Source organism: Euprymna scolopes, chromosome 44 (genome assembly GCF_053919585.1).
Source record: "Euprymna scolopes isolate OS-2025 chromosome 44, ASM5391958v1, whole genome shotgun sequence".
NCBI classification, from domain to species: domain Eukaryota; kingdom Metazoa; phylum Mollusca; class Cephalopoda; order Sepiida; family Sepiolidae; genus Euprymna; species Euprymna scolopes.
Window position 1 is genome coordinate 11,770,449 of NC_136525.1, and position 25,000 is coordinate 11,795,448.

The 25,000-nt window shown below is 29.8% G+C and overlaps 1 protein-coding gene across 1 annotated transcript in view; it reads left to right on the forward strand.

Annotated features, from left to right (window-relative positions):
* LOC145268598 (protein Obscurin-like) overlaps positions 1 to 11,521 on the forward strand; it is a 190,021-nt gene extending 178,500 nt beyond the window's left edge. Inside the window, exons 23-24 of the mRNA XM_080124046.1 lie at positions 4,895 to 6,296; positions 11,291 to 11,521. Of these exons, the coding sequence (XP_079980172.1) occupies positions 4,895 to 6,254 (1,360 nt within the window). The 3' untranslated portion in view covers positions 6,255 to 6,296; positions 11,291 to 11,521. The remainder of the gene's footprint in view (positions 1 to 4,894; positions 6,297 to 11,290) is intronic.
* The last annotated feature ends 13,479 nt before the right edge of the window (positions 11,522 to 25,000 follow it).

The following is a 25,000-nucleotide window of genomic DNA, read 5'->3' on the forward strand; positions in this document are numbered from 1 at the left end:
CATTTTTTTATTTTGGTCTCAAATCAAAATACAAAATTTTACCCATGTCCAAGTTACCTACATCTAAAATTTAAAGTCTTTATATCAAAAAATTGGCAGAGGAATTTGGTAGAGTCTGCAAAGGTCAACTCTTTCAGCAGCGAAATTTTCAGCAGCGAATTTCAGCAGCAAATTTTAGCAGCGAAATTTTCACTCCAAAACTCATTAAAATACTTGCCGCATGTCTGAATACCCCCTAGGTATACATTTCAAATGTTTAGACCTAAAATTGGCTGAGTAGTTTGCTAGAGACCGCAAAGGTCAAATCTTTTGAACTTTGACCCAAATTTTCGACACAAACCGATTAAAAAGCTTGCTCTATGTCTGAATACCCTTTATGCAAAATTTCAAATGTGTAGACCAGAAATTGGCTGAGTAATTTAGTAAAGACTGCAAAGGTAAAATTATTTTAAACTTTGACCCCAATTTTAACGCTGTAACATTTTTTTTTTTTTCGATGGGCTCAAATCAAATAAAAAAGTTTGATCCATGTGCAAGTTACCTACATTTAAAATTTCAAGTGTTTAGACCCAAAATTGGCGGAGGAGTTTGGTAGGGTTTTTAAAGGTCAAATGGTTGAACTATGACCCCTTGAGAGCCAAATTTCTGGCCGAAAACCGATTAAAAAATTTCCCCAAATCTCAATACCCCTTATGTCAAATCTCGAATCTCTAGACTGAAAATTGACAGAGTAGTTCGGTAGGGAAATACACACACACACACATACACACACACATACACACACATAATTTGAATTTTATAGATATATAGATTATTTATGACAAAATTATGTGATAAAATTTGTGAAAGACATTCTAAGAATTAAAAAATATATATCCCAGAATACTTTATTTACAGAAATGTAAAAGAATACTTTTAATTATGTTCGTATGAATATATTTTAAATATAGAACAGTACTTATGGAAAATGTGAACTATGAAAGCAATTTAAACTTTTTTGAAATAAGATATTTTCAATATGAATATATTTCAAATAAAATATTTTTATAGAAACGTAAAAAATTAAAAATTAATTATTTTTTTTTATTGATTCATGATAAAGCAAGAAGCGTTTCCATATGGTTTCATATTTCGTTTTATGCTTAGTGACTTCCGTATTAGCTAAACTGTTTATGCTTAGTGAATTCCGTATTAGCTAAACTGAGTCCACTTCCAGCGTCTTAATTTTGTGTACTGAAATTTTGGATTTATCTTCTGTTTGTGTGCATGTCTATAATACCAAATAAAAACAGTACTAGCGAACCACAAGTGGGATATAAAAAAATGTTGACGTGCATGGATAGTCGAATGGAAAATAGTACGACAAACCAGTACATGTAGGAATTTGGACGACTTGTGTAGATTATGTCTGCATGAGAAATTCGAAATCCTAAACTTTAAAGATCTCTTTTAAATCGTAGACGCAAAATAGCAAACAGCTGTAGGCGAGAAGAACAAAGAATCTGATTGGTTAGTGAGGAAACTTAATAACACGTGGTGTATGTAAAACACACGATTCCATCGATTCCATGTATTAGTCTGAGTCCTTGTGAGGATTAAACGCAGAAATTTTTGTGTGGCTAAATTGCCATATATTTTTATAATTTACTAATATATATATATATATATATATATATATATATATATATATAATTATTTTTTTTTACTATAATAATTAAATACCTACAGACACTAGTGTTTCATCCTTTCGGGATTCTTCAGTGCAGGGTGTCACGATTACTACCAGTCGAACGATTCGAACTCCGCGACACGAGACATCTCTGGCTCGATTAGCGGAGGCCGTATCCATTCGGCTACTATTAACTGTGTGAAATAGCGTTGAATTTTAAACATTTTAATTTAAATGTTCATTACGTCAGACAGACAGTGATCAAATCGTTATACGATGATCTACGCATAAGAGCTAAATTGACCGACTTTTTAATTATAATTAAAAAAGCTCTCTCTATACATATATATTCCAGGTAGAAAGATGCACATCGTAGCGAGATACGATTGTATGTATATAAAGAGTGTATATATATATATATATATATATATATATATATATATATATATATATATTATGGCAGTAGAGTTTAGTTTCCTAGAAGTACATCCAATGAAACAACGCCCGCACTGGGTGGCCATCAGAAATGTCTATAGTGTTTGACCACCGACCAGGGGGAAACAAAATGCTGAATTCTCAAGTGCTTTATAGCGTAAAACCAAAAGATGAGACTGATAAATATAAAAAAAAAGAATATAAAAGGGAAGGAAAATAAGAGGTTAAGATATGGAAAGATAAAAGCCCGTGAGGGATGGATCATTCAAAGACCTTATTTATCCTCTCCCACACATAACCCCCCCCCACCCCACCCCACCCATATTAGGTGAAAAGATTCTAATTTTATAAACGAAATAAAATGTTTTTTGTCTTGAAATGTCAGTTTTAGAGGGTACTTCTTGGCCTGAAGATGCAATCTCCCCAGCATGGGTGATTACAGAAACATGTATGCACATATGTAGCCATCAATGTTTGGTCTCATATCTAGGTACTAAGCTTGATGTAAAATTTATACATAATCCGGAAATAGTCTGTTTCAGCATAGTAGCTGATTCAACGGCATGGACAAGTTTGCATTAACCACACCAGTCACATTTTAATAAAGATTTTATAAATGGTGGAATCTTTCTACCGATCCAGTAGATATCTCATTGCTGATGCAATTCTCTACCAATATAAGAGCCAGGTACGTCCAAGGATGGAGTACTGTTGCCACATCTGGGCTGGAGCAGCTTATCCTGCCTTTACAGAGTTCAAAATAGATTTTGTAACCTAATTGAGGATGTCGCTTGATCTTCCCTGCAACCTCTTTCCCACAGAAGAGACATTGCGAGCCTGTCGTTATTTTCATGGCAAGTGCTCGTCTGAGCTCCAATCTATGGTTCCCTCCCCCCTCTGGCCTGACTTTCACGAAAAACACCCGTCTAGTTGAAAGCACTACCAATAATTTCCCCCACACTTTATCTGTGCCTTAACCTAAACACAGATTCCATGAACAAAGTTTCTTTCTTAGAACTGCACGTCTGTGGAACTCTCTTCCATTTTTCTGCTTTCCAGATGACTACGATATGGTCGCCTTCAAGTCCAACATAAACAAATTCTTGATGAGCCATCCCCTTAAGTAATCCAATTTACCGAATTTCCAGTACTAACAATTTCTACGATACTGTACACTTTTTAATCCTTATTCTCGAGTGGCCTGTGGGCCTTGATAAGTGGTGATTCCTATGTAAAAAGAAAACTTTTTTAAAAACAAAGATATATCAATTAAACTATTTTTCAAGAAAATTTATGTTTTTGCAATTTATGTTTGATTATTTTCTAATGAATTTTTTTAAAGATTAAAAACTTAAACAATATTTTTAAGTTCTGTTTTTAATTAAGAAAAACAATATGAAAATATAATCTCGTTGTTGACGACTGGGTGTTGTTTGTTTTTGTGCTGTTTTTTTAAAAATATATATTATGTTTAAGTTCTTTTTTAAAATCAAATTTAATTTTTTTTTAATAATTAAGAAAAATTTTTTATTCAAAGAAGAAATATCTTTTGTTTACTGAATTTTAAAAACAAGAACCCAAGTTTGCCCAGCTGGGCAAACTTGAGTCCTTGTACCGGAAAAATATCCAGTAAATAAAACGTTGTTTCGTAAATCGTTATTTTATTTTGCATTTCTATACACCAAACATGGATATAAATATCATTAAAACATCCGCTGGGTCATAAGCTTCATTTCGGTACCTTACTTGCCTGGGTCGGTTGCCTGTAGGCTGAGATAAACCGCGTCACACACACACACAGACGGACAGACATTAGGAAAATTTATAATAAAGATATAAAATATCTTTGACAATGACGACAAAGCGCTAATTGGATGCAAAATCGTCCCGCCCCAACGCCGAATCAGCCACGCCAAAACGTACCAAACCCACATATTTCTGTGTGTATATTTAATTTTTTTTTGTAATTAATGTTTTTTTTTCAAAATTAATATTTTTTCTCATAATGAATGTTTTTCTTGAAACAATTGTTTTCCCCGTAATTTATGTTTTTCTTGCAATTAAGTTTTTTCTTGCAATTAAGATTTTTCTTATAATTAATAAATTTCTTCTAAGTAATGTTCTTATAATTAATAATTTTCTCATAATTACTGCTTTTTCTTGTGATTAATATTTTATTTGTAATCAATGTTTGCCTTGTAATTAATGTCTTTCTTGCAACAAATGTTTTTCTTGCAATTAATGTTTTTCACATAATACATTTTATTGTTATAATTAATGTTTTTCTTGTAATTAGTGTAATTCTTGTAATTAATGTTTTTTCTTGCAATTAATGTTTTTCGTATAATAAATCTTTTTGTTATAATTAATGTTTTTCTTGTAATTAGTGTAATTCTTGTAATTAATGTTTTTCTTGTAATTAATGTTTTTCTTGTAATTAATGCTTTTCGCATAATTTTCTTGTAATTAATATGTAATTTGTAATTAACGTTTTCCTTGTAATTTATGTTTTTCTCGTAAGTATTTTTTTTCTCATTATTAATGTTTTTCTTGCAATTGATGTTTTTTCGCATAATTAATCTTTTTGTCATAATTAATGTTTTTTTCTTGTAAACTAGTGTAATTCTTATAATTAATAACATTTGTTGCAATTAATGTTTTTATACATAATGTTTTTGTCATAATTAATGTTTTTCTTGTAAATTAGTGTTTTTTTCTTGTAATTAGTGTTTTTCTTGTAATTAGTGTTTTTTTTCTTGCAATTAATGTTGAACTTCGATATAATTACAGGAATCGAATGACCGTCGATGATTGCCTGGAACACAACTGGCTGCAGCAGTCAGATGACATCGTGAAAACCAGAAAGGAGAACGTCTTCATGGGATTTAAATTGCGGAACTACGCCAAGCAGTATGAGGGTGAGAAGGGCGTGTCTTCCAAATTCAACCCAACAGCATCGCTCATGGAACATCAACCTGAACGAAGGTTCAAGATGCCAAAAAGCAATGAAGTCACAATGTACAAACATTATTCCTACAAGGAGAAATCTCATTCCCAGAAGTCTGTGTCATTCGACAAATCTTACCTCGAGTCGAAACTGGAATCAAACTACAAACGGGTGACGGATGACCTCCTACAGAAGTCATTATCATATGCTGATAAAAATAGTACCTCTGGATATTCAAGGGATTCGTTGGGGTCTGGCGTCAGATCTGGCCTTCAAGAGCTAAAAGGGTTATCGCAAAGCTCGAAATTACAGTCTGAGTTTTCTGAATCTAAGGAGCAGATCCCCAACGCCCTTGCAAAGGTTACGACTGGCTCGTCAGAAAGTAAGAAATCGGCTGAGAGTGTCAGTATGAGTGACAGTCAAAACCAAGCTGTGGTGACATCCACCGAAAGCAGTGCCGCTATCGTTCAAGAGAGAAAAGAGATAACGGCTTCGAGTGTCACAAAATCACAATCTGAGGTGTTGACTGAAGCGGCCGAAAGCAACCAGAAAAGCACGTCAGTCTCTAAAACACAAGCCAAGTCCTTGCAGGAGACTAAGGAAGCGACAACAGCTAAGGCGATGTCTGTTACAGAAAATAAGTCAGTAAGTAAATCCCAGGAAGCAGCGGGCGTTACCCAAGAAAAAGCAAAGACTAAGAGTGTAACACAAGAGATGCAGGTCAAAGAGCAGAAAACGGTGAGCGCCGTCCAACAGTCAGAGTCAACCGTAACAGAAACTTCTTCGTCAAAGGTTCTCGAAAGCAAAGCAAGTGGCAATGCTTCTGAGAAAATTTCTACAGAAAAAATTGCAGGAACGGTTTTAGCCACAGCAGAGAAGCATCAGTCCGTTGCCAGTGCTACCTCAAGCGTAGAGGAGAGAAAACAGTCTGCGAAGACAACTGAATCGTCCGCGTCCTCCGCTGCACAAAAGAGCCAACAGGCAGCCATAGAATCTGGTTCTGCCGGCAGCACCATATCAACAGACGCGGGTGCGACATGTGTTGAAGTTAAAAGTCAGTCATCGGAAACGGTTCAGCACGAAGAAGTCATAGAAGAAATTGTAACTACTACTAGCACTACATCAGAGGTCGTGACCTCTGTTGAAACAACTGAAGAAGTCGTCGAAGTCGTAAAATCGTCCCCGTCCGCCGTCCAAGATTGAGTGTTTAGCCAGTCCTCCTCCACCCAAACGTAAACAAGAAACGTAAGCATCATTCTCTCTTTTATTTGACGTATATTTATTTGTTGTGGCCTTGCAGGCTGATAATAATCAAGTTAAACACAGTGATATAGTTAAAAATATTCTATTAACTAAGGTATATAACAGAAGTACACATCATGATTCTGGAGCCATAACTGCTACAAACCGGTACACAATAATGTGTTAGATGTACTTATATTTAGTCTTTGGATAAGTCCACTACTCTTGAAATGGTAGATCAGCTTATCTCATAACACCAGTAGTATAGGTGGTGTAAATTCTGAATCCCTCGTCGCCAGTGTTGTAATCTTGCAGGTCAGTAATAATCAAAACAAACACAATGGTATAGTTAACAAAAAGTGTATTAGAAAAAGTATGTTAATAAGGCACACCTCATGGCATAACCGTTTTAGATGTAACTATATTTGTAGTCTAAGGATAAGTCCATTACAGGGTGAAATGATAAAATTGTCACCCTAGTAAAGATGACGTGATTCCATTTCCGTTTAATGAAAACCGATTTTCTTTTTTTTTTTGTTGCAGACCATCTATTAGTTGGGCAGTTGTGTACACATCCCAAGAGCGATAGGAGCCTTCTATCATGTCTGAAAGTAACACAATGTTCAACGAGTGAGATCAAAGATGCGCCGCTGTGCAACTCATGCTTTTACCGATCCAAATTATGACAACAGGACCATTGCCAGCACTCTCAAAATGCATTGCTGGATTGCCATGAATAACAGGGACGTGCCCAAGGTGATGAAAAAGTTTCCGGCCACAGTTATGGTCTTTGGTTTGGTTTCAAATGAGGGTCACATTATACCACCTCATATCTTCAAAGTCAGCTTAAATGTCAACAGCAAAATGTACCTGGATGTGCTGAAGAGTGTGATGATCCCCTGATGCAATCAGGTGGCCGCTGACAAACCCTGTGTTTGGCAGCAGGACTCTGCGTCGATCCACAAGTTCAAAGAGATCCAGGCTTAGCTTCAGAATGAGTGCTACGACTTTGTACACAGGCCCACCTACTCCCGCGACCTGAACTCGCTGAACTACTTCGTTGGTCATACGTCGAGAACATCACCAACATGACCTCCCACAACAGAAAAGCCAGCCTGATTGCTGCCATCTGCCGAGTATTTGCCAAGCTCCCATAGGCACTTGTGGAAAAGGCACGCTCCCAGTTCTGGACCCGTATCAAAGTGGTGATTGAGGCTGAAGGCGGCTACATTGGATAGATATGAACTCTACTGCATAATTAAATTAACTGAATTGATTTTTTTTTTTTAGGGCGAAAATTGTATCATTCTACCCTATATTCTTGAAACACCTATACCAGCTAACCTTATAACGTAGACTAACTTTTCGCGGCAACTAATTAAGAATAGCAAAAACGTTTACAATGCACTAACACTCACTAAAGACATTTTTTTTTACGGTTAGAAAGTTAAATAGATTTTAAAAGAATTGAAAAATTAAATGCAGTTTTAATGCAATAGTAAACTTTATTTTTGTTGTAATCTTCAATTATCTGGAATTAAAATTCAATCTCCGGAGATGACTCGAATTGGGAAGCATGACGTTTGCTGTTATCTTCAAAAGATAAATCATTCGGTGGAAAGCATTAAATCCAAACCTTTTGAGTTGTTTAAGCTTCTCGGAGGCCGCATGTTTTGATAAGCTTCTGGGCTTGACCTTTACTCCCGAACTGAACTGGACCATGTACATCAAATCTGTTGCCAAGGTCACTGGAAAAATCAGAAGATCCTTCTACCGTTCCAGTAGATATCTTACTCCTGATGCAATTCTCTACCTACATATATATATATATATATATATATATATATATATATATATATAGATAGATAGATAGATAGATAGATATCATTCATTCTTTTTCTGGGTCAGTGGCCAACTAGCACCGTGTATATTTGTGTGTGTGTATATGTGTATTGGGGGTGGAGAGGGCTCCCGTAAGCCGTGGTGAAGGCAACCTTTCTAGGAGAAGCAAATCTCTGTTTTAAAAAACTATAAAGCGGAAGACCAGTACCCGCATTAAGCTGGTCTGCAGTTTAATTTGTTACTGGCTATCTTGCTCTTGCTTGTTGCTGGATCTGAACATTTTGAACCGAGAGAGAGACTTAGCTGTCGTACAAAGCTAAGACTCTGTAACATCATCTTTGTATAGATACTCTCTCAGGCATTTGGGCTCATGGATTTTAAATGTCTGAGGGAGTGGCACTCGTCTGACAAGACGTTGCAATCATCATATATATATATACATACATACATATATATATACATATATACATATACATATATATATATATACATATATATATACATATATATATATACATATATATATATACATATATATATATATATATATATTTTGCATATATATATACATATATATATAGTCCTGGTCAAAATCATAAGACCGCTTAAGAAAGTAAGTGTTTACAAATAATATCAATTTTTTTGTTTTTTAAAAAATAATTAGTAGATCAGGGTTAAGGTTTCGAATGAAGCAGATTTCATTTTTTTCCATCATATTTTCCCTTTTGGCAATGGTTCCAACCATTTGTTTGATTAAAAATTCGATAATATATGTAAACGCTTACTTTCTTAAGTGGTCTTATGATTTTGACCTGGACTACATACATATATATATATATATATATATATATATATATATATATATAGTCTTTGAAGTTTTCAATCTTTAAAACTATACAAAAAAATATTTTTTATCATTCGTTAGAAAACCATCTAGTGAGTAAGTTATTTAATCACCTGCAATCACTGCATCAACTCGCTCTCAAATTTACTATAGTACCAATAATTTACTTTTCAAGGAATCATCAGTTGTTTACCATGAAACACTGTTTCGGGGATTTAAAAACAAAACAGTATATTACATCATGGCTCCCCAGCAGTGTTGATCAAACACTACCACCCTTAATATAATATAATATATATATATATATATATATATACATACATAGTTCCATTTACTCGCTGTTAGCAGCCATCTGTTTCACGTTTCACTTCAACAGACACGCTTAATGAAACATAATATCTTTTGGAGGACATTTTTAATAAATAACATAAGTGCTGGAACTTTAATTTTTTTCTTTTTAGTCATTTAAAATTACTAATATACTATCATATTAAAGGTGTTCTTTGTTCAGACCGGAAGTGCCCAATAACTACCGAACCGAACATTTGTAGTATCCGAAAAATGATGTGACCTACGAACGTCACAATGAAAATAGACGTGTCTATGGATTTGAAGGATTCTTTATTTAGTTTTGAAATATTTTTAACAGGTGATGCTGGGTTCCATGTATGCTTTGATCAACAAACCAGTGTCCGAATCACGTGCCTTCTTGTGATTCTTTTAAAAAGTTTTTTTCTGCAATTTTCTACCTACCTATATATATATATATATATATATATATATATATATAAAGCCAGGTAGGGCCAAGGATGGAGTACTGTTGCTACATATGGGCTGCAGCTGGCTGCTAGAAGCAGCTTATCCTGTCTTGACAGAGTTCAAAATAGACTTTGTTGCTTAGTGAGGGATGCCCTTTTCTCTTCCCTGCAACCTCTTTCCCACAGAAGAGACGTTGTGAGCCTGTCTCTGCTTTATCGTTATTTCCATGGCAGGTGCTCGTCTGAGCTTCAATCCATGGTCTCCCCTCGCCAAACTTTCATGAAAAACACTCATCTAACCAGAACGACTACCAATAGTTTCCCCACACTCTTTATCTGTGCCTAAACCTAAATGTAGATTCCATGAACAAAGCTTCTTTTTTAGAACTGCACGCCTGTGGAACTCTCTTCTGTTGGCCTGCTTCCCAAGTGACTATAATCTGATTATCTTCAAGTCTAATGTAAACAAGTTCTTAATGCACTGTCCCCATAAGTAATCAAACTTACAAAAATCCCACTACCTATGTTAACAACTCTATAATCACATTGACTAATGTATACCCATTAACCCTTATTCTCGAGTGGCCTCCAGGCCTTGATAAGTGGTGAATCCCGTGTAAAAAAAAGTTTCAGAACAGTTTCCGATGGTTAGTTGTTCTATACAAGTCCTGAAGGTGACTGGTTCTCAGTAGACAGTTTTTTATTTGGAAGCCACAGTTTAGTTTCAGAACAGTTTCCGATGGTCAGTTCTCTATACAAGACCTGGAGGTGACTGGTTCTCAGTAGACAGTGCTTGAGTTGGGAGCCACAGAGCAAAAGAAAGATTCTTCCTGTCTTGACACAAAGAAAACGTATACATATTGTTTGAAATTATGGAGACAGACAGACAGATATATTGCCATTTATATATATATGTATATATATATATATATATATATATATATATATATATATATATATAGTCTTGGAAGTTTTAAACCTTTAAAACTATACAAAAAATATTTTTTATCATTTCGTTAGAAAACCATCTAGTCAGTATATTACATCATGGCTCCCAAGCAGTGTTGATCAAACACCACCACCCTTAATCTTAGGAAGAAGACATGTTTCAAACATTTGATCCAGTTTTCTATTCTTAATTGCAATTACTAACCTTTTCATACTATAAAAATGAATTTCTTACTTGTGCGATTCATCAATTTCCACATTTAAAATGGATACATTTTTTAATTTTTTAATTTATCAGTCTTGTATTTATAAGATTAGGATGAATCCATTTAACTACTTATCACCCCCACTAATATTAGTATTTAGTATATTTACATTCTTATTTAAAATTAGATATATAAAGGGTTTTTTTATTTATATATATATATATATATATATATATATATATATATATATATATATATATATATATATATATATATAGAGAGAGAGAGAGAGAGAGAGAGAGAGAGAGAGAGAAGAAGGGAGCTAGTGCCTACCAAATGAAAATGAACACTCTTTTCTAATGTCCTAATGCGTTCTTTTTTTTTGTAATTATTTTGTAGATATCTACCTGAATGGCGGATGTGTCACTTTGTACCTTCACGGACCAACTCTTGCTGGAAGGATAAGCTGCCAGTGCGAGTTTACGTGAAAAAAAAAAAAAAAAAAAAATATAAAACAGAAACCAACCCTTTGTCTGACAGATCGCCGCCTACTGACCGGATTGTACAATACTGATGGATCAACTTCCTCAGGTTCCCCATTCAAAAAATAAAAAAGAGATTTGATTTTTTTTTTAATTTATTTAATACTAAATAAAATTATCATTTAATTTAGTTATATTCTTACCCTGTGAAAAACTGGACTTTATATAGTAAGAAAACTGTTAAAAAAACAAAAAACAAAAAGAAAAAAAACAAAACTGTATAAAACAAAAGAACATACATATAATCATATATGTAAATATATATAATTATATGTGCACTGTAATCATATATATATATATATATACAATAATTATATATTATGGTCACATATATAATGCATCAATTATATATGTATATAAAAATGAAAGAGATATACAATAATAGTCTCTCACTCTCTCTCTCTCTCTCTCTCTCTATATATATATATATATATATATATATATATATATATATATATATATATACACACACACATATATATATACACACGCATATATATATATACACACACACACACACATCTATACGCACACACACACACACACACACACACACACACACACACACACATATATATATATATATATGAAAAGTAATTTTAAATTTTGGAAATAAGAATTTACAACATTTATTATTTTAAACAAGATGAACTAAAATCCTTATTACAAAGAATAGCTCTGATCCCCAGTGGGGAAAAGCAATATATATATATATATATATATATATATATATATATATATATATATATATATATATATATTTATATATATATATATATAGTGTGTGTGTATGCATATATAAATGTATATATATTCACTTATATGTATGTATGTGTATATTCTACATATATATATGTATATTATACATTTATTATAATTGCACACGTATATATAAATATGTATAGGTTTATATATATATATATATATATATATATATATATATATATATATATATATATATATATATATATATATATATATTGTAAATGTAATGATTATAAAATTTGAATCATAGAATACTCATTAAAAATGAGATATTTGCAAATCTGAAGTTCGTTGTAGAAAAATAATGTGTGAGTATTTTGTGAGCATTCCTCGACTTGTGCCCGATAGACACCATCACTACTCCCTCTCTTTTCTCTAAGAGTCACAAAGAGAGCAAAACGAAACAGAATAGAAAAAAAAAAACAATAAAAAAAAACTTTGCCTTCTTCCAAAAATCAGGAACAGTACAAGATGGATCTGAGGTGGTTCCTTTAATTAATCCCCCCCATCCGTGTTTTTGTGTAACCCAGACTAGTAAACTCTGTATGTATGGGGAAAAAAAGATGTGAAAAAAAAAACAAAAAAAAACAGAAAAAAGATGCAAATGAAAACTATCGTTGTTCTTGTTGCTGCCGTTGTCATGGAAACGGTTCTAAATGCCAACCAATAATAAAGAAAGGGTTCACCTGGTTCATGCCTTCGTTTGTAATTTTTTGTTGTTGTTGTTCATTTTTGTTCGTTTTGTCTTTTGTTTCTTTAAAAAAGGATATTGGACACACTTTGGAAATAAAAGGGAAAGTGGAATAATGTTCTTTGAAAAATTCAAGATTGTTACTTCTCATGAAAATAATATGTAATTAGCCGTGTCGTGTATATATGTATATATATATATATATATATATATATATATATATATATATATATATATATATATATATATATATATTATAAGAGAAAGAAAATTAAAACTGTAAGTTGAGCTTTACAATCAAAATTTATTGTTCGACTGAATACTCCAAAAAACAATTTACAAAGTCCTTATTTCTGACATTATTATTATTATTATTATTATTATTATTATTATCATCATCATCGTTATTATTATTATTATTATTATTATTATTATTATTATCATCATCATCGTTATTATTATTATTATTATTATTATAATCATCATTATTATTATTATTATTATCATCATTATTATTATTATTATTATTATCATCATCATTATCATTATCATCATTATTATTATTATTATCATCATTATTATTATTATTATTATTATTATTCTAATAAAAAATTAAAATAATAATAATAATAGTAATAATAATACTTATAAAAATAATAATAAAAATAAAAAAATGATAAAAATAATAAAAATAAAAATAATAATAAAATAATAATAATAATAATAATAAAAAAAATAATATTAAAATAAAATAATAATAATAAAAATAATAAAAAATGATAATAATATAAATTATAATTATGTATATAATAATAATAATAATAATAAAAAATAATAATAATACTTATAAAAAATAATGATAATTATAATAATAACAAAAATAATAAAATAATAATAATATATATATATAGTTTTATTTGTATTATTATTATTTTTTATTTTTATTATTATTATAATATACATATTATAATATATATATATATATATATATATATATATATATATATATATATATATATATATATATATATATATATATAGTACAGTACAAAACTTTGTTGAAATTTATACATTTTTTCCTTTTTTATAACTCTTGTTTATTTCATCCTGGATCTCTTCATTACAGCCGTTTCATTAATGGGATGGCAATTTTATGAGCGTATGTTTTCATAAGAAATCTCTTTTCTCACCAACTTGTCAGATGTGATTTCCATTCGATGCCTCCGACGAAAAGATAATTTTGTACATGGTAAACCTGGTGCGTTCGTTTGGAAAAAGGAATTCCATCTTCACTTTGTTACAGGTCGGCCATTTTGGGTACCGTGCAAACCAAAATTTTCAACCTTATTTTTGTATTTTTTATTTTTTGTTTCATTCTTAATTTCCAATTTTTTTCCAGTTATTTATTCTTTCCTATTTTTTTATAACTTGAAAGCACATCATTCATATATATATATATATATATATATATATATATATATATATATATATATATATATATATATATACTAGCATTTTAGCCCGGCGTTGCCCGGGTGTTTGTATGTGTATGTTGAGCAAAAAAGAAAGTGGTGGTAGTAGGAAGGCAGGTTCGAACCCGTACCGCAAAGAAGGAAAAGAACAGGGTAAAACCTAACGTTTATGCTGTTACGACCACCGCCAAACCGGAAGCGACATTTTTTAAAATTAAAGCTTGACAATCTATCGGAGAGGATAACTTTAAAAAATATGGGCGAAAAAAGTGACCCCCCCTGTAGAAAAGTGCCTAGTTGAAGGGGGAAGATATTAATGTTTTTAGCCAATTTTTCGATATTTGTCGTATGAAAGGTCGAACTTCATAACGATACTGATCTTGGTAAAATCCGTCGCCTCTATTGAAAGTTTAAGGTAGACATGCAAACAGACATACATACATACATTAATATATTGGTAACTAAAAATTTTCGACCCAAACTGATGAAAAAGCTTGCCCTATCTCTGAATACCCTTTACGTAAAATTTCAAATATTTAGACCAGAAATTGTCTGAGTAATTTGGAAGAGACCGCAGAGGTCAATTTTTTAAAAACTTTGACCCCTATTATGACCCCTTAAAATTTATTGTTTTGGGCTCAAATCAAGTTATTAAGTTAGATCCATCTCCAAAGAACCTATATCTAAAATTTCAAGTGCGTAGACCCAAAATTGTCGGAGAAGTTTGGTAGAGTTCTCAAAGGTCAAATCGTTGAACTTTGACCCCTTAATCACCAAATTTCTGGCCGAAAACCGATCACATCGATTTTCCCAAATCTCATATGCTGTATATCAAATTTCGAGTCTGTAGACTAAAAATTGACAGAGTTATTGCGTAGGGAAATGTACACCGACACACACACAGGCAGACACACACAGACAGGCACGTTCACTTTATATATATATATATATAGGGTTCGTATTACTATACACATAGATTCGAAAAAGTTGTCAAAAACAAATATATAACAAATAAAGGCAAGATAAGTTACTTTTCTACATATTGTGTTTAACGATGTGTTACAAAATTTAAAATGGCGCCCGACTCTCTGTTGAACACGGTAAGTTTGGGGAAATAAGTTAAAAATAAAAAACTATACAAAATACTGTTAGAAACTCACCGTATATATGTCAGCCAATGTAACTGTAGCATATTGAGCGGATTTCTAACAGATTTTTGTATAGTTTTTTTTTTATTCAGTCAGAAGAGCACTGGGAGGAAGGAAAAGAAATAAGTTTCCAACTAGGAGTTGTGAGCACTGAAGCAAAGTTGGAATAACAAAACACCATAAGGGACTAACGCAAAGTGAAAAATTATTTTCTTTATAAAAATAAAACTACTACTCAAAAGTGTTTTATATTCCTATTCTTTAAATCCCGTATTCAGTGTAGTGAATATTCACGTCGGGGTCACCACTTATTGCAGAGGGTTTAACACCCAGTTATAAAATCCAGTTGTCCGTACAACTTAAATAGTAAGACATACAGGCAAAAAGAAAAAAAGCAGCAAAGCAAAATGAAGAATGACAAAAAGGCTTTAGTCAGTTTAAAGACGACGAATCGCCTTTTATTTACAAAAAGGAAGTAATTAAGAATGTTAACCTGCTGGAGGTTTCAGTTTGTGCTGTAAGGCTGTAGGAAGGTGTGGCAGGTGCTGGAAGGCTGCAAGAGGATGCGACAGGCGCTGGAAGAGTGCAAGGGGATGTGGCAGGCGCTTGAAGCTTGCAGCAGGCGCTGGAAGTGTGCAGGAGGATGCGGCAGGCGCTGGAAGGTTGCAGGAAGCACCAAGAGCTGGAAGGCTGTAGGAGTGACCTGGATGCCGCTGCTTGAAGAAGGGAGGTCTCAGGAAGCAGACCGGCAGTAGTAGTCGCCTGGTAGTAGTTTGTGGATTGCATAAGAACAGTTTAAGAATCACATATTAATGTGGAAAAAAGTAGCCCTGATAAGGGCTGTTTGAACTAGTGCTGCTGTTGGAGTGCTTTGACTGGCCGTGTCGACTTCCTGTTCTTCAAATCCCGTATTCAGTGTGGCGAGTATGTTGACAACAATCTGTAATTAGCCTCTGAGCTGAGGAGTTCTTATATTTTTACTTGTGTTCCAGGTTTGGAAATGGACGATCAGGCAGAGCACTATCAACATCTGATGCTTTTTTACTATAGAAAAGGAAATAAAAATGTTAAAAGAAACCTACGTAAAGATATGACATGCGTATGGTAAAAATGGTACTCCAGTACGGGGGTTCCAAAAATGGTTTGCTCGATTCTAAAAAGAAATTTTTTCAGTAAGAGATGCTCCTTGGTCGACCAAAGATGATCGAAGGTGACTAAGTGGAAGCCGTAGTTGAACCAGATTGCTGTTTGACAACTAGACAAATCGCAGATATTCTCAAGCTTTCCGAGTCAAGCATAGAAGCTGAATGGAAAACACTGTTATGTTCCTAAACTTATATTTGGATTCCTCCTTCATAAAAAAAAGGAAAAATAAAAAAAAAACACCCTTTTTGACCAACCCTGTGGAACTCTGTCGCCCCGTTTTGCTGCTTCCCAACTGACTACAATATGGTCGTCTTCAAGTCCAATGTGAACAAATTCTTGATGAGCCGTTCCCATAAGTAATCGAATTTATCGAATTTCCACTACTGACGATGACTGTGGCATGTTCCCTTTGACCACTGCACATTCATTAACTCTCATCCTCGGGTGGCTTCGGGTCTTGATAAGTGGTGACTCCTTTGTAAAACAAAAACAAAAAAAAAAAAACAATATGGAAGCTGTTTTCATGCGCAAAAACAGAGAGACACATTTTATTTTTTGTGAAGAGTTTATTTGTAAGAATATCGGTACAATGAGAATAATTTTTTAAAATTTTTGTAATTCATTTTTTGTATACAAGGTTTTGTGCAGTATTTGACAGTAGAACTGATATATTCCATATTTTTTTTTTAATTCATAAATACAGGAAAATGTATATACAGGATGGTTGGAAAACAGTTTTCACAGGAAAAATACAAATTATTTATTACTGATACGAGAAATGAATAGCAAAAGGAAGTCTGTACCATCGGGGGTTCATTTAAAAATTCAACGACTTAGGATATTATATTCAGCAGTTTTATTAACTCGATTTTGGATCATCTATAATTTCAACTTGTACAGTTCCTTCAAAAATATATTTATACTAGCAGACCGCCCGGAATTGCCCGGTCGTAAAATACACTTCAATATGATATTTTGATTAATGAAGATTTCATATTTATTATTAGCCGACCCAATATATAGTAATGACTTTAAAAATTTTTAAAATATACTCCTGCACCATTAACGAGAATGGAAACCAAAACGTTTAGCTTACGGTTTACTTTTTCCTTTGACGTTAATGCCTGAGCTAGGAAGGCATGTTTGCTGCAAGGCTAAAAATCAAAACATGAATTAATAGCTATTACGTTACGCATGCGTATTCGTAATATCGCCGTTCGACCTCTACCTGGGAAATTCCATTTTTTTCAATTTTCACACTTTTACAACGGATAAACCCCAAATATAAAGTTTCGCATGGGTTCGACTATCGTTTACGTTAAGCCTCATGTTTATAAACCAAAAACTGACAGAGGAGTTTGGTAGGACAAATTTTTTTAAACAAATATATATATATATATACGCATACATAAATATATATAGAAAGAGGTTTGTGTTTACTATACCCTTTTTACGCAAATATTATGCAAGTATAAATCATGTAGAATATCTGCATGTATATAATTACACGTAATAGTTAACTAAAGATGATCATCCCATAAGAAAACCGAAAAAACTAATAGGGTATTAATTAAAATGAATGTTTAAAAGAATATGCAAATTTTATAGATCTTTTGTAGATGAATGCAATTTCACGATGCATATATAACAAAGTTGTATTTTCTTCATAAATAAATAGAAAAAAAAAGGATTTTTAATATGAATTTCAATACACACGCAAAAACAAACAAAAATATAGGAGTATAGATATATGATTGGTGAAAGGAAGCATCGGGGGTTAATTTTGAAAATTCAATATGAGTGCCAGCATTCGCCACCAGCTTCCGCAAGCCTACGGAGCTGCACCAAATTTGTAAACATATGAAGGGACTGGAATCTTAGGAAAATCTTCATCATCCCAGATACTATAGGAGCAAACATTTTGTAAAATTTGATTTTGCATTTTAATTTGTATTTAATTCCATTTCGCATCTCGAATACTGAGCTTTGTTTTTAGTTTCTGTAAAAGTATATATTCATATTAAAATGTGTGTATTATATATATATATATATATATATATATATATAAATAGTTTCTTATATATATATATATATAAATAGTTTCTTATATATATATATATATATATATATATATATAAATAGTTTCTTATATATATATATATAAATAGTTTCTTATATATATATATATATATATATATATATATATATATATATATATATATATATATATATATATATAGTAATGAAATGAAAAGGATGTAGTGTTTACCTGATATACGCAATGGCAAACTTCAATCTAATATAAATACCGATATTTTTAGACAGATAATTTAATTCCAATCGAATAAAAAAAGCTCAATATGCAATAGAGTAAAGCTTATTATAAGAGTTTATTATTGCTCAATATGCAATAGAGTAAAGAGCTTATTATTGCTCAATATGCAATAGAGTAAAGCTTATTATAAGAGAAAGAAAATTAAAACTGTAAGTCATCAAAATTTATTGTTCAACTGAATACTCTAAAAAACACAATTTACAAAGACCTTATTCCGCATTATTATTATTATTATTATTATTATTATTATTATTATTAATTATAATAATATTATTATTATAATAATTATAATGATAATAAAAAATAATAATAATAAAATGATAATAATAATACTTATAAAAAATAATAAAAATAATAATAATAATAAAAATAATAAGAATAATAATAATAATAAAAATGATAAAATAATAATAATAAATAATAATATTAACATAAAAAATCATAATAAAATAAAATAATAATAATAAAAATAATAATATTAATAATAATAGTAACAAAAATAATAATAATAACAATAAAAGAATAATAATAATAATAATAAAAATAAAAGTAATAATACTACTAATAATAATATTAATATTAATAATAATAATATTAATAATAAAAATAATAAAAATAAAAGTAATAATACTACTACTAATATTAATAATAATAATGTTAATAACAAAAATAATAAAAAAAATAATATTAATAATAATAATTATAATATAAATAATAATAATAATAATAATAATAATAATAAAAAAATAAAAATAATACTAATAATTATACAAATAAAAATAGTAATAATAATAATAAAAATAATAATATTATTATTAATAATAATAATCAGATTAATAAAAAATAAGTAATAATTAATAATAATAATAATTATACAAATAAAAATAGTAATAATAATAATAATAAAATTAATATTATTAATAATAAGATTAATAAAAAATAAATAATAATTAATAATAATAATAATTATACAAATAAAAATAGTAATAATAATAATAAAAAAATTAATATTATTAATAATAAGATTAATAAAAAATAAATAATAATTAATAATAATAATAATAATTATACAAATAAAAATAGTAATAATAATAATAATAATAATAATAAAAATAATAATATTATTAATAATAAGATTAATAAAAAATAAATAATAATTAATAATAATAATGAAAACAATAATAACAATAAAAATAATAAAAATAATAATTAATTAATTAATAATAATAAAATTAAAAATAATTGAAATAAAAAATAATAATAATAGTAATAAAAATAATAATAATAATAATAATAATAATAATAATAAAAATGATAATAATAAAAATAATAATTAACATCATAACTTTTCGACATTGCGCAAATAAAATTACTAAGAAGCTAAGGTGTTACCATACTTTCACCCCCCCCTTTTGATATTGACATCGAATCGCAACATTTTCGGTCTATCTAGTTAGAGTAATGCAAGCTTTCACGTGCTGACCTCTAATTAAATTAGTCTGAAATCACATTTTCTAATTAAACCAACGATGAAAGATGAGATGCTGTCTTTTATTTTTCGATCCCACTTGACTGGAGATCAACTTTTCTATGAAATATTACGCGCATTTTGTTTATATATATATATATATATATATATATATATATATATATATATATATATATATATATATATATATATATTTACATATCAAGCATTTCTTCAGCTGCTTTGAATACTTTCCAACCGGACTATGAACATCACACTGGATTTAATTTTGGACTTTATTTTCTCTAAAGAATTATTTTTGCCTTTCGGATTACCTTGAGAGAATCTTCATGCAAGCTGAAATATTATGCTTTGTTATTTATTTTTTTACGTATTCAACATTTCTTCACTTGTTTTTCTTGGCAATTTATGACTAAAATAAATTGCGGTCTCACTTAATACCATAACCAGCAAATTCTAGCATTGCTACAAATATAATTTGCTGATTTTCTTCTGTCCTCTGATGAGAAGAATAGCATTATTTGAAACTTCGCGGAATAAGGACTTTGTAAATTGTTTTTGTTTATTGGAGTACTCAGTCGAAAAATAAATTTTGATTGTAAATTCCAACTTACAGTTTTCATTTTCTTTCTCTTATATATATATATATATATATATGTATATATATATATATGTATATATATATATATGTATATATATATATATGTATATATATATATATATGTATATATATATATGTATATATATATATATATGTATATATATATATATGTATATATATATATATGTATATATATATATGTATATATATATATATGTATATATATATATATATATGTATATATATATATATGTATATATATATATATATGTATATATATATATATATGTATATATATATATGTATATATATATATATATGTATATATATATATGTATATATATATATATATATATATATATGTATATATATATGTATATATATATATGTATATATATATATGTATATATATATATGTATATATATATATATATATATGTATATATATATATGTATATATATATACATGTATATATATATATATATACATGTATATATATATATATATATATACATGTATATATATATACATGTATATATATATATATATATATATATATATATATATATATATATATGGTCCGATTATTATATAAACAATAAACAAACTATATACCAGCTCTGTCCTACATTGAACACTCTTTAATAATCACGCTACTTTTATTAGATTCTAGGAAACCGTTCTATACAACTATTGCTGATCGGTAGTCGTGGCATTTTGTACTGATGATTCCCGAAGGATGAAACACTAGTGTCTGTAATTATTAAAAAAAATATAGTTATAATTATGTAATTCCCTTTAACAACTCGGTTCCTATTCTTAAACACTCTAAGTTGAAGTTAAAAAGTAGGTAACTTTGGCTTACATGCGCAGATAATGATAATGTTGATATTTAAAAATAAATGTTTAAATTTCAACTGTATTTCTCACGGTTAACGTTAGTCGTGTAGGTTTGTTCCTTGCTAATGGAATCAGACATGGCGTCATTGCCGGATTCGAATCTTCCGACTGGCGGTAATTGTGACACCCTGCACTGGGAATTCCAGAAAGGATGAAACAAAAGGTATTAAAAAATAATTATAGTAGTAGTAGTAGTAGTATATATATATATACAATAACAATTAATATATATGTATATATATATGCATATATATATATATATATATATATATATATATATACTATAACAATATATATGTATGTATATATGCATATATATATATATATATATATATATATATATATATATATATATATACTATAACAATTAATATATATGTATATATATATGCATATATATATATATATATATATATATATATATATATATATATATAAAAAGAGCAAATAGTTATTAAAACATGTTAAAAAAACACTTTGAAAAAGAGTTAAAAACATATTTAATCTGAAAAGGAAACACTTGATAAGCGGATAGTCCTTAATCCGCGGAGTTTCGAAGAAATACTTTCCTTCTCATCCGAGGGTAGGAATTAGCAAGATGCGGGATCGGATTTTGCATACAAAAGTATTTAATGAAACTGCAAGTAAGTCAAAGATAATACTTGATAACAAAAAGTGAAGCAGAGGGAATATGGCGAAGAAAAAGGTGATTACACGTGAGTGGATAGTCTGGTGAAAGGTAAATTATAAAAAACGGTAAAATTAAAAAAATATAAAATCAAAAAATGTAAATAAAAGAAAGTTATAATATATATATATATATATATATATATATATATATATATATATATATATATATATATATATACGAGGTGCCTTCAATAAGTTTCCAGACTTTTTCATATGGGCACTTTTATTGATAGTACACATATGAAACTCTTATTCCTTTTGAAGTAATCTCCTCCGACTGCGATGCACTTGTGGTACTGCTCCCACAAATTCTGGAAGTCCTTACAGTCTCATTCATCTACTTAATTCTTATAACGACAACTTCTAAAGTTTTTTTCTTGAGCTTAGGGAATAAGCAAAAGTCACGGGGAGTCTGGACTATAGAGAGGGTGAGGAACTGTCTTCATACAAATCTTGGTCAACAAACATTGCGCAAACCTTCCGCAGCTTCAGTTCCTTGTGAATAATTGTACATACAGTTCTCACACTGGCATTAAATTATGCGCTTAAATGTTCCAAAAAATATAATTTTGCTTACACAAAAGCTTAATCCATTACAGACTATGCCTTTGTAGAAGCAATATCGCCTGAAGAGGTCTCTAGTTACTAGTAACTGGCTGACCGAAACGTACTCATGAATGTGTAGCGATGTATCAATGCTTATGTAAACAAATAAAACACACACACACACACACATTATATATATATATATATATATATATATATATATATATATATATATATATATATATATATATATATATATATATAGTAATTTATAAATATGCGCCTGAAGAATTCTAGAGTGGATTAAACGCGGAATATTCAGTGTAGCTTAATCGCCATAAATTTTATAAATTATTAACTAGCTCTACCTATGTATTGAGCACTTTTGAAGTAAATACTTAAAGTTTAAGCATAAATTTATACTTTCGTATATTAATTTTATGTGAGTAAATGAGGTAGAATATATATATATGTATGTATGTATGTATGTGTGTGTGTGTGTGTGTGTGTGTGTGTGTGTGTGTGTGTGTGTGTGGTATGTGTGTATGTGTGTCTGTGTTGGTGATGGAACAATTCCAATATTTCTCCCGAATCCGATACAATAACCGATTTCGTACTAAATTGACAATTCCAATACAATTACTGATTTCGATTCCGATTTTTTGTAAATCTCTAAATATTTAACTCTAAAGTAGTCATTTTTCACGATCACCGTAAAAAACACACATCTTAAATGTGCAAATATTTTCCTAAACGTAAAAAATACACTTGTGGAGGATGATCTATCGATTTTAGCTTTATTGGTAGTGTAAAATCAATAAATATTTATTATTTTATCATTATTACCAGCAGTGGAATATTTTGCTTTAAACAAACGCAAATAAAAAAGACAATTAAAAGAATCGTTTTGGCATCGGAAAATCGTTACAAATTTTTCTGATTCCGATACCGATTCTGATACCAATTCCGATGTCCTCAAATATTCCGAGTTTTTCAATTCCTGATTCCGGTTCTAATTAATCGCCTTAAAACTAATATATATGACAAAAAGGCTATATTCCCAATACTAAGATTGTTGTTCATTTTACCGGTTATTTTTTTCCGTATGTTAAAATCTTCAATTCTTGACAGCACCTGTTTCATAGCACAGAAACAATCACATAATTATTATGGCAATTTTTTAAATATTTTCTGCTTTGACTCATCAAAAGAAATAAGAAGCCATTAACTTTAAAAGAAAATAAAAAATATAGACATGATTGGCTTAACGTTCACAGGGAAAATGAGTTTGAATAGATACATCGAGATCATTGCCAAGGCTGCTGCGAAGGTCGGTTCCCTCTACCGTGCTAGAAAGTTACTTACGCCTGAAAGTATCCCGTACCTCTACAAGGCCATCATTCGCCCATGTATGGAGTATTGTTGTGACATTTGGGCTGGTGCGTCTGCTACTAGTCTCTCGCTCCTGGACACGGTCCAAAAAGAGTCGTCATTTAAGCTTCAATTTTAATTAGTGCTTGTAGTAGTGCTCTGCAGGCTTCATGAGTTTTATTTTTTGCACGCATCACTTAAAAAATGCATCCACAAGACAATAAAATAAATCACTTTTTATTTTGAACATTTTTCATCTCACCCTTTGAAGGCCAACGAGTAGATTAGTGTATATATATATATATATATATATATATATATATATATATATATATATATATATATATATCTTTAATAAATAAATAAGAATGTAAAGTACTAATGAATAATAAAATGTATTAATCCTAACTAA